Source organism: Melopsittacus undulatus, chromosome 2 (genome assembly GCF_012275295.1).
Source record: "Melopsittacus undulatus isolate bMelUnd1 chromosome 2, bMelUnd1.mat.Z, whole genome shotgun sequence".
NCBI lineage: Eukaryota > Metazoa > Chordata > Aves > Psittaciformes > Psittaculidae > Melopsittacus > Melopsittacus undulatus.
The window spans coordinates 23,274,243-23,286,867 of NC_047528.1; the positions used below are offsets into that span (position 1 = coordinate 23,274,243).

The following is a 12,625-nucleotide window of genomic DNA, read 5'->3' on the forward strand; positions in this document are numbered from 1 at the left end:
GAATCCCTTTTGTAATTAAGGTCTAAATAGTATATATAAATTGTTTACTTTTATGAAAAAATGTAGAATTTAGAAGTATGTTAAATAAAGCAAACTATACCAAGAGTATATCCGTAATTTGACAAGCTCCAGTATGTAATTAATGGGTAAACTGCACTTCAACTAAGCCTTTCAAATATTAGCTAGTAGTGTGAGCTTCATACATGAGTTGTGTCTGTCCACATTGTCTTATCTGTTAACCTGGAAACTTAGAAACATTTTGGGCTGCATCTAGTCTGTCTCTCCATATCACAAGCAGCCATTCAGTACATACTTAATCAGAAAAGATCTGTGAAGGATCTGTTCCCATGCAGCACAGTCCATAAAACACTTCTCAGGAGTTTGACATGTGTAAGACACAGGAGTTGTATACCACTATATATACTATAGCAATCAAAACTAGAAATTGGCAAAATGGGGCCAAAGGCAGGGAAGGGAAATGTGAATGAGTGCATTTCCTGTTGTCCTAAGCAGCAAGAAAACATTTGAAACAGTATCAAGAAATTAACCTCACTCCAAGGAGAAGTGGGAAAACAAACAAACAAACAATGTGCCTTGCCAATGCAAATTTGAAAGAAATTCTCACTGAAGAAATGTGGTGATAGGTTTAACTCTGAGAATACAGGAAGACACATCAATCGGGCACTGGAGAAATTTCAGTGGCGCTAGCACATGTAAATGTGCATTTTGCCTCAAAGTGGGGAATAACTCTTGGGCTTCAGAAACTGGCAGCTGCCCAACACAGAAACCAAGCATAAAAAGAAATCTTGTTCTGGTCCCTACAGCTGACCAGAAGCATCCCTGAAATGTGGGATTCACATAATAGAAACACAATCCATGCTCCTTGATACTAAACATACTCTATGCAAGGCTTTCTAGAAAAGTTTAAGCAATAATAATCCAGATCTGCTGTACAGTACCTTTTTATCAAACACCACCCTTACATCTTAAAGATCGTAAGTATCTTAAGACAGCTCTGTTTCTGTACTACACTATTTGTATGCCTATTTTACGTTTTAATTTTATGCATTATTAGAAACCTTCTAATTTTCATTATAGATTTATTTGAAATAATTTTGTATCTGTTTACTATTGTTGCCAGTATTAGATTAAACTTTAATTATACCTATTAGCACTAATTTTTTTCCCTCCAGGGGCATTCCTATAGTTCTCATATTCCTAAACTTTTGTTTGATAAGGGATAACACTTGCATAGTAACTCTGATAGCAGCACACTAACAGAAGTGTTTGCTATTTGTCTTTTTGACACCAGCTGTGGTAGGAAGGCTGAAGACAGGTTAAATAATGGATGTTTCTCTTAAATCTAAAGAATAATGAACCTGGGGCTTAATCTGTTTAGGAAGTTAGTTTGATGTAACTTCAATGGTGAAATTGGGGTTGGTTATTCAAATTCCGATGGAGGTGTAATTTTTAATCTTTCTTTTTCCTCTGAAACAAGTTGAATGTTTTAACTTTGGCCGTGTTTTCCAGTTTGTCCTATTGGATTATGCACTGTCTCTGTATCTGTACCTGTGCAACTAGGAGGAGATGCATATTATATCACTGCAAAAGTCTGAATTCAAATTTTTATAGAAGGACACATAGAAACACACATGAAAACATACAAAAACTCATTGTTTTGGTAATCTGATTTTCCAGCAGATCTTGAAAAAATTTAGATTAACAAAATTCTGGATCTGCTACACTGCTGCTGTCCTGCAACATTTATATCAGTGCTGATATTTGTAAGACTAACTCACAAGCGCATCTAAAAACTGTTGAGACATTTGTTTCCTGGTTTAGTGGGTTAAACTGGTCAAGACCACAGTTTAAAATTCACCAGAGATACTCAAAGAGAAGAACTCAGGATTGCAAATTTGGGAGCACAGAGAAGAGAGAAAACACTACTCGTGTTTTTGTGGCAGCAATCTATAAATTCAGATCTCTGCATCTAATGGAATACTCTTAGGATGTAGTTGGTCTTCTCTCTGGCCTAGATCACATTGGCAGAGGTATCATATTTTCTCCAAGTCTAGCTCCGTATTCTTGCTTGCTCCCTTTCACCAGTACATGTGATGATGGAAACAGCCACATCAAAATAAGAAGTAACTCTAGATAAAACAGTAATGTTTGATAGATTACTATTCTAGAGTAACCATGACAGCAATAGCTCATAGTAAGTGACAGGTAGGATGTCTGGGTCTGTAGGAAAGAAAGTCTGTCTCTGTGGCAGTCAAGAAAAAAGAAAATAATCTTGGCATTTGATGGAGAAGAAGAAGAAAAAAAATAAAAAATAATGCATGGATTGTCGTTCACTGGACAAAGTGCTAGAAAGGTGTATGAAAACATCGGTCATGTAGCTCCAGACTGAAGTTTTGTACCTGTGGGAATTCTTAAAGAGCCAAGGACATGTAGTGAGTGATCCCAATACCCTGAGCCTTATTACTGTAAAGTAAGAAGATTCTTGGCAGGCATAAGCAAGGTCAATTGTCTTGTTAGGCCTCTGTAATTTTCCACTGAAAACGTGAAGAGAATGATCTCTGCCAAGGTTGTAGTTTCCCACTGTATTTTTAGAGTAAGGTATTTAATCGCAATTATAACAAGTTATAAACATTAGCTTTGTAAACGGTAGTAACCTCTAGACTAACCAATTAGAGCTCAGTATCCAAGGCTGTTACATAAGAAACCTAAGGGTGTAAGGGTATAAAAGGAGCACCATATCTGAATAAACTTTGGCAATCGCTTGATCACATTGATCGTCTCCTCATTGTCCGTGACTCCTGTGTCGACATGTACCTTCACCTTTTACCACAGGCTTAAATTTAATTTCAATAAATAAAGTCTTTGTAGCTGAAGTTAGTACTTTCTCTAATATTGTCATCCTGTTTGAACTATGTAAAGTCCAACAAGAGCGAAACAACATTTCTACTGTGTCCTTATCCGTCATCGTATATGGTACAAATAACTCAAACATGTAGTTATGTTCTGATGTTGATTTGGGGCTCTTCACAATCCGGAACATGGCCTATACACAAAATAAGTTGTTACATACAGTTAGTTTAATTTACAAAAGCAGAAATTAATTCCATTACAAGGGGAAGTAGAAAACTTTTTCCTATATATATTTTTTTTTCTTTTTTTTACAGGTGTGGATGGATGTATTTTGTTGGGGTTATTTTGCCTGCTGTCTCCACTTGCTTCATAGAATTCTGGAAGTTTTCCAGAAAATGATCATTTTGCATTATTTTTTTTTTTTACACTAAAGGGTTGTCAGAAATTTTTCTTGCATTACTGTCCATGTGTGGAATGTCTTCCACACCAATCTCAGTCTTCATCTCTTGACCATCTGCTTCTGATAATCTAACTTTCAGATGGAAACCGTCAGTGTATTCTTTCCTACTTGCTGGACAATTTTACTTCATTGATTTTTCTGTGAGATAGCCTTCCAGATCCCTGTACACTCAGAAACCTACTTCTGTGGTTTGCCTTTAGTAATAAGCAGGGTCTCTTCAATATCTTACTTACACCATAGTCATAGTGGAACTTCTAGTCTCTTGTCTGTCCTTGTCAGAGTATTTTTGTCAAAAAGTGATTTTATTACACATCTGTGAGATGCTGACCTGTACCTCTTCTAGATTCATGGCAAAAGAGGCAGGATCAAAAAACTGTAAGAATTACTTTCTCCATATCCTGATATGTCAAGGTGTCTTCCTCTGACTGCTCTGTTAAGTTGCCTACAATTGAGAAGGATCTTAGATCAGAGGAAAACACCTAGAAAGTCAGAAGGATTCAGTTGTTACTTCTTAAAGGGCTTAGAAATGGTGCAAAAGCTTATTATTGAAGGCTATCATTATTAATATTATTAACAAATACAGTTTTGAGGGGGTTTGCTATGTGTGTAATGGAGACAATGTGAGGAGTAGTTTTCTGTACATCAGGAAGTCTCCTTAATGGTGCATTTTGGTAGATGTTGAATTAGTTATCCGCCTAAAAAATCAGAATTATAGGTTGTTGAGTAATAAGCGGGACTTCATTTCCAAGATAAATTGGGCAATTACCACAGGTGATTACAAGGGCAACGGGTATATGTGTTTCCAAGAAAGGGAAAAAATTAATGTATTACTCCAAGTCAGAAAACCAGAGGAAAATTGAAGCCTTAGTCTTGTGAAAGTGAAATCTAAAACTTCCCACTACCTTTGTTACATTGTTAGTCATAGTCTCATAAATAGTGTTGTGAAAGTTTCACATTCTTTTTCTTTCTGTGATTTGGCCAGAAGGCCAGTGCATTTGAATGCTTGCAGTTTTGCCTTCTAGGAGGATGTCGTCAGTCATTCTGCAGCTTCCTGATTGTGGGAAATAGCCACTATTAAAGTGGATGACTGATCATAAAATCCAAAAATTTATCCCAAATTTCATTTAAAAAGTAGACTAAAAAGAAATCTTATTTATCAACTATCAGCAGTAGTGAGATCAGGATAAAAGCAGTAGAATTTCAGTTCTTAGGTCTGATTCTCATTCCAACAAATAGTGGAAGCTTTTAAGACTCCAGTATCTTCAGATAAATTCCTCTAGGAATGGTAGGGACAGTCTTAAAAGCTGCATAATCTCAAAAATTTATGAGTGATTTACTAAAAATTTATGAGGCTGTATCTTGAAATCAGCTGAGTTTTCTGGTTTTATCTACTTTTACTGGACATAGTTTTTTGCCATAAAAATATTTCCTTCAATCTTGTAACATTTCCTTTGAACCTTTCCCTTAAATAAAGCAAGCTCTTGCTGATTTTAGAAGGTAACTTCACAACATGGAGTTCAAACCCAAGCTAAATTACGTGCATGTTGTGAATTGCAAACACATTTTAATAAAATTTCCTCTTCCTCCTCCTGATAAAAGGTAGCACCTGTTCAGCTCTGTACAAGACTTCTCTCAAAACACATTCAGGAATCTAGAAAGAGCATCAATATAATAGAATATCATTCATATTGGGAAGCTATGATTAAAATAAAGTGATTGAAGACTGAGTTATCAACTGAGTTATTAAAATCTCAGACTAGACCATTCGTCAAATATTCAATATGACAAAAGGAAAAAGAATGACTTGGGTTAGTTTAAGACATAGGTTCCTGTCTATTCAGTAACTGCACTTTGTTGTGAAACTAGTAATTTGACAGTTCTAGACTTCCTTGCAGAAAGTAGAAAGGGTAAGAAATTACGAAAACTCTGAAAATCACAATTTTTTTAAAAAATATTTTATGTCAAATTTATTATTTAATTTTTAATATTATTGCAAGATGCTTTAACAGAAATTTTCTAATCATCATGAATAAAAATTAAAAAATTATTGTATGCCAAAGTTGGCTTGGAAAGAAATATAAAGAAAAGCTTTTAGCACGCCAAGCCTAATTGTTCCTTCTTTGGTCTTTTACTAATATATTCTACCTGTGCAAATTTTCAGGTATCAGTTTAACACCTTGTTAGATTTGTTAATGCATTATTTCTCTCTGGTCCCCCCTTTTTTTCTTTTTTTTTTTTTTTTGTGGTAGGTTTTGGATTGGGTTTTTTTGTTTGGGGTTTTTTTTTTAGTGTAGCAGGGATTGGAGAATTTTAAAGAAATAAGACTAAGAAAATACACTCAAAAGTAAAAATTGTAAGAATAGCAGATAATAAGAAAATGTATATCATGATTTGAAAGAAAAAAAGCAATTGAATATCTACTGTGTTATCGTGCATTATTTAGGATTTTTAGCCTTTTCTCTCATCCCACTTCTATTCATCTCTTGTCCTCTTCTGCATGGACATTTTCATAACAGGATTCAGTCTAACTTTCTGTCAGTGAATGTGCACAGATTCTTTCTGGTTGCAGTGATGCTTTTCAACCAATGAAAGAATAGAGGAGGAGGGAGGCCAAGTTAAGGGGGAACAAGGAGGTGGCATTTGCCAGTATCCTAATAATTTAGCACATTTTTGATATCTTTCATAGAAGTTTGCATAATATAACGTATTTAGAACAAAACCATACTTGACAGTAATTGACTGTCTAAAATTATAATGTCTGTTTATTGTGTATAAAGACAATTTTTTTATTTGTTGCAACATGAGTAAAGATAAAATGGAATTTGCTATCTTCATCCTGGTTTTAGTACAAAAGCAGTTGTGTCATCATTCTTCAACACCATCTGTATTAGTCTCTAAATATGCCTCTATTTCTGAGTCTTCTACACCCTACCTAGTTCTAAGAGCCTCACTATAATTGTTGTTACCCCCTGCTCTATCAAACAGGGGTTCCTATCCTGTTTGATAGAGCAGGGGGTAATGACAGTTACAGTGCGGCTCTTAGAACTAGGTAGGGTGTAGAAGCCCCAGAAGTAGTCTTGAATAGAAGACTGTTGAATAGTCTTGAATAGAAATAGTCTTGAATAGAAGACTAATTGAATAGTCAGAATAGAAGTCTCAGGAGCCCCTGCTTGATACACAAGATTTTCTTCTTGTGTAGAAGAAATTTTGTGGTACTCAATTTTGTCAGTCTTCCATTACTTCAGCATGTAATTGGCATCAGCATTTTGGGGCACAGAAAAATCTCCCAGCTCTTGTTTTAAGGCCCAGAAAATTCGGGATATGAAGTACATCAAACCACTTGAAATATGGGGAAGTCATTTGAGCACTTAGGTGCTAATAACCACTTGTCTGTGCCATGATTCTACTTGCCTATAGCATAAATTTTCTAACCACTGTCACTGCATCCGTTATGTTTGGTGTTTATCTTTCTGCTTTTTGCATCTTGATGGCAAGGAAGATTTTCTGTGGAATCTAAGATAATATAAACGAAAGTGCTGTACACTTTTCCACCTCTTAATCTTCTTAAAGTATATCTGAATAGCCATTGCAAAGGCAACTAATGCTGGCATTTCTATGTATTTTCATTTATTATTTGTGTCTTCTAAAAAGAAACTGGGAAAAAAAATTGCCTCTTCACAAGTACAGCTCACATCTTAGGATCATGAATCCGTTATACTAAACTATGCCTTAAACTTGGAGGAAATTGTAGTAGTAATAATTATCCTCTTATTTGTGGTTTAATGGAGAGTTAGGAGTTTGTAGTGAACTTTGTAGTACTCAGTTTCTAGTGAAGCAATGCATGAACACCATGAATATTGGTTTCTTTCTGGTTCTGCATCATGATGTTTTCCACTAGTTTTTGGTAGGTAGTTGGGCAGTTTTCACACATTGTTATAATGGATAATTACTTTTGATAAATTAGTGAGATTTTCCATCTATGAAGACAGAAGAGATCTGTTTGCTTCCACATAGGAATGGCATTTAAGTACATTAAGATATCTCACCTAAAATGCAGTTAGCCATTTTGAATTTCCTGAGGTATCTATCTGAGATATTTGTGCTGAGTAGGAAGATCTGACAAGACTTGCAAGAATCTTTTGGTCTTTTGCAGACACACATAGACCCACTGTCTCTCTTTAAAAAATTAAGTAGCATGTTTTCTTCTAGCTATTAGGAAGCTTTTTTTTTTAATTCTTTCTTTTCAACTTTTTTCCTGAATTATAGTCACACCACTTCTGCTTTCCTGATTACAAAGTCACAGCAGCTGTGGTGCAGAAAATTATCTCAAAAGAAAATATTAATAGAAGGTTTTATAGAGTACCATAAAAGGCTATGATTAAATTAAAAAAAATAAGAAAGAAAAAATTACACAGCAAATACTATCTCTATCCAAGGCTATTGTTTCTTAAAATGGCAAAAATGTCTATGTATATGCAGTTGAATCCTGTCCTTAGTTTCTCAGAGTGGCGTTGTGGTTCAGTTGCTTCAAAAATTAAATCTTTAGGTTTGCTTCAGTTACTGGATTTGGAAAAGAGCAAAATCAACAGCACTGAAGAAAGGACTTGTTACAATGGTTTTTTAGAGCACAAACTAGAGGCTCAAGTGCTGATACTCCATCTTCACTAAGTAGAATTTACCTGCTCAGTAATGGATTATTATGCTTATTATTTGGGTATTCTAGTATCTGTATTTTAGTAACTTGCCTCTTATGAAACCAGATATGACTACAAGATTATTGGGGGGGGGGGGTGTTAAGATGCATGACTTGATCAAATCTGTGTATTTTCACAGGATCTGTAAGAAGCACCTTGCTGATTAATGATTCCTTTTCACAACTATTCTTTGAGAAATTTGTCTATCTGTGCAACGCTTTTTTTTTTTTTTTTGCATATTAAGAAACAAGCATTTGAAATTACTGTCTGATTTTTTCCTTCCTGGAAAAAAAATAGATGTAAAGCAGAATAGTTCTGTAACTGTAACTTTCTCTACTTATTCTTGTTTATAAAATGAAATCTCAGAATAGAAAAATTCTCTCTGAACTGTAATCCAGCTAATGTATTTTGATATTTATTTGTGTATGGTGAAAAAGAAATATTTATTACTCTTAAAGATTTTTTTTCAAGAAATTAGCCCTAAAGAAAGGAAACTTTACTTGCTAGAGAGATTTAGTAATCTATCATCTCAAGTATCAAAAGTCTGTCAGTGTGACAGAGGCAGTGAGTTGTATGTTTATGATGTATTGAGGATTTTCTCTTTAAATCCATGGTATATGAAATAAAAAAAATCTTTTAATATCTACTAAGTAGCTTAAATAAGTTCCAAAATTTATCTTGGAAATCCATGTTAATGATAAAAGAATTTTAAAAAGTCATTTTGTTATTAGCAACTGGTTTTGTTTTCACTTATAACAGGGAAGAAATAAAGATTGAACTCAAGGGGGGGTCATTGGTACACAGATTATTGCCTGCTCTATATGACAAATGTACAAGATGTAACAGTGAAGCAATGTGAAGAAACTGCTGCTGCTGTACTTCTTACACCTTATATGTTTATTGGCCTATTATGTGAATTGGAGTAACAAGATGAAACTAAAGCTTGCTTAAGGGTAAAACAGGGAACAAGACCATCTAACATTTATTTGAAAATGAATAGAAATAATTGGGTCATACTTCTTTGGGGAAAAAAAAAAAGTTTTGGTTTGGTTTGGGGTTTTTAGGCATTACATTAAGAAGTTCAGCCTAAGCTCAAGCTCCTTAGGGAAGTTATCAGGGTCAGCGTCAGAAATGTTGTTTAAAATTCTTGGGTTTTGATCATGTTATATTTTATCTTCTTAGGAATGGCAAAATTCTATTCAGAAGAATGCAGGACTTGCATTTATTGAGCTGATCAATGAAGGAAGGTAATTAATTTTAAACCTTTTGAACAAGTAGTCATTTTCCATTTATTCCATTGGGTGATAAATCTTATCATCAGTTCCAAAAAGACTGTGAAAAAGCCATTTTAGTTAAGAGGTTTTTGTACAGTTACTTTATATAATAAATATTTAATTTGCAAATGTGTAAATGCAGAAAATTTTGTTTAATGACAGAAGGAAATATTGCTTCCATGAAATGTATATAGGCTTGAGTTTATTTGAGAATTGAACCACCATTTTTCCAGAGCGGCAAAGTTGTTTTACCAACACAGTCCAGGGAGCCCAATCTGTAAACCCATCTGCTGCTCCATCTGTTTTAGAAGCACCACGTACATTGTACAGATGCACTTCTTTATTCTATCATTTAATGAAAAATTATTTTATCTAAAATTTCTGGTCCAATTTGAGTCCTGTAAAACACACAGTATATTATATTTATAAGAGCTGCTTTGCTTTGCAAATTGTTAAGATACTTTATTGTCAATCCTTACATAATTTTAATGTTGTATCTGTCTTCTACTCCATGCAATGCTTGTTGGTACTCCCAGCTGGCAAGCTGGGCAACCAGGGGGGACTCTTTGGGCTTCCTGGTAGTGGAATGCCACAGACAAGCAGAGCTGCTTGTGTAATGTGTGTGACTTGTATTGGTTAGTATATGAAAACCATTTCAATCTAGATGTCTTGATATGTGGAGCTGAAAAAAGAAAAATATATATAGCTATAAGCCTGTTGAAGAGCTGTTGTCATTTTATATATGATTCTTTTTTTCACCAGTGGTTCATCATCACCAAAGTATCAAGTCTTTTCTTTATTATGGGATATTTTGTCTGGCTGATATTTCGGTGGTTAAATAATGCATTTATTTAAAATTAAGTTTAGAAAACATCAGAGTATAGGAATATAGGAATATGAGTATCTGCAGAACAGGGGCATGTAGCTTATTACCCAATTTTTGGTTGCTGTACATTCTCATTAGATTCACTGTGCACACTGAAGTTACACTGCAGTATAGCAACGTGAAATGTAGTCCTCTTTGGAAATTCTTGCTACAAAGTGACAATGCAGTATGAGTTTTTGCACCATAATAGGGCTTACCTGAGTAGGTCATTTACTGCCCATTATGCAATAAATATTACCTGGCACTAGACTGAATAATAGAAAGCTTATAGCTTTTATTCTCAGATAGCAATATACAATCCCATTCTGATCTTTCTTATTTTCTCAGCCAGGCTAGTAAGGTCAGATATGATTGCATGCTCACTATTAATAAAATGCTTATTCTGAACAAATCCTGTATCTGCATATTTTTAGCAGCCAGATATTAACATATCGGTGGACTTCCTACTCTCCTCTAACAATAAGATTTCAAACAAAGTAATATTTAAGAACTGCTCCTTAAATCTGATCAAAGGAATGTCTAATCAAACTGCACTTAGACACATGTGTCTTCATATACTTCTATCAGAAAGGTGTTTAAAACAAGTGTGTACACATTGCTAGAGTGCTTTTCTCTGCAATCAGCCCATTTGTTTTTAATTTACCCTTTTTGGGTATAAAGAAAATCCTTTAACTGGAAATTGTTATAAATATTTATTCTACTTAATAGCTAAACTTGTGAATGCAATTCATCAATCATAGCTAGAGAATGCAATTGTGCAGTTGTCAACAATTAACAGGACATAAACAGTTGATGAATGTGCAGCTGAATTAAAGTGCTCCCTAGGATAACCTGAAATTATAAACTGAATCATTTAAAGGAATCTAACAAAGGATCTTTATAATTAAAACAAAGCAGGGTTAATGGGTTGTAAAATTGCATATAATCGCTGTGCAATAATGAATCAATTTTAAATTATTAAAAGCAAAATGAAGACTAAGAATATTTTGATGGACTTTCTGGCTAAGAGTTTGAGAGACCTGGGTAATAAATCAGCAGTTTTGTGAAAGCTTTTTTTAAGTGTGGAGGAAAAGGTTTAGATGCAATGCAGAGGAAAAGAGTTTTTAATATGTTCATGCAGAAGTCTATCTGGTTTATTACATGGACACTAAAAGGTGATTTTCTGATTACTTAACTTTTGTTGTTTCTTCTTTAAATAATTCAAGCGCCTTTCTAATCTGTAACTTTATTAGAAATATTCTGAAATAAGATATTTTAGTTTAGTTGTACTTAAAAAAAATCTATATTCCTGTCACCGTAACAAATTGCTTTTTAATTTTAAATCAATTTATTAACTGTGCTTATTTCCAGGTTTTGTTTGTTTGTTTTATATAATGCTTTCCTAGGAAGGTCTGAATGACACATTTGCAGAATTCACCATACAAACACTCTGATGCAGCTTTCTAAAAGTAGGAAGTGTTATAACAGGCTTTCATATAAAAAAGAGTATCTGCCTCTAGATTTAAATATTTTCAAGGGAAATATATGCAAAGATATTTAATTTGGAATTGTAGAATAACACTATAATATACCTGAAAAATTTAGAGACATCCTGGTTGTGATCTTGAACTTTATGCTTCTTTTTAATCACTCATGCTATGAATATGTGATGTTGAGGTTATCACACATCTTAAGAGCTTTACTGATAGAAGCTTAATTAGGATTACAGATTTACATTTGGGTATACACGTAAGTAGACTTCTTAACTTAAGAACTGGATGCATCTGCCATGTTGGCTGTAAAAGGAGACATGAAAAGAGTTCTCCAGTAATGATCTGGGAGGGAGATTATAACCCACATTTAAGTGGAGTGGTGATGGATAAGGTCAAAAGAAAATGGTGTAGGGTGAAAGGAACAACAGATAAAGATAAGAACACCCACCTCAAGTAAGTATGTACACAAATACCTACAGCATTTGAAGCACACATTTCATTTAGAATCATAAAAATAGTTAGGGTTGGAAAAGACCTTAAGATCATCTAGTTCCAACCCCTCTGCCATGGACAGGGACACCTCACACTAAACCATGGCACCCAAGGTTCTGTCCAACCTGGCCTTGAACAGCACCAGGGATGGAGCATTCACAACCCTTCTGGGCAACAGATTCCAGTGCCTCACCACCCTAACAGTAAAGTTCTTCCTTATATCCAATCTAAACTTCCCCTGTTTTAACAAGTTTTAACCCGTTACCCCTTGTCCTATCACTACAGTCCCTAATGAATAGTCCCTTCCCAGCATCCTTATAGTCCCCCTTCAGATACTGGAAGGCTGCTATGAGGTCTCCACTCAGCCTTCTCTTCTCCAGGCTTAACAGCCCCAACTTTCTCAACCTCTCTTCATACGAGAGGTGCTCCAGTCCCCTGATCATCCTCATGGCCCTCCTCTGGACTTATTCCAACAG

At 34.6% G+C, this 12,625-nt stretch overlaps 1 protein-coding gene across 6 annotated transcripts in view; it reads left to right on the plus strand.

The window, feature by feature from the left end:
• NBEA (neurobeachin) overlaps nt 1-12,625 on the plus strand; it is a 509,113-nt gene that overhangs the window by 247,985 nt on the left and 248,503 nt on the right. For all 6 annotated transcript variants that reach the window (XM_034074343.1, XM_034074342.1, XM_034074344.1 and 3 more), the window contains one exon: nt 9,208-9,272. In XM_034074343.1, coding sequence (XP_033930234.1) covers nt 9,208-9,272 — 65 coding nt within the window. The remainder of the gene's footprint in view (nt 1-9,207; nt 9,273-12,625) is intronic.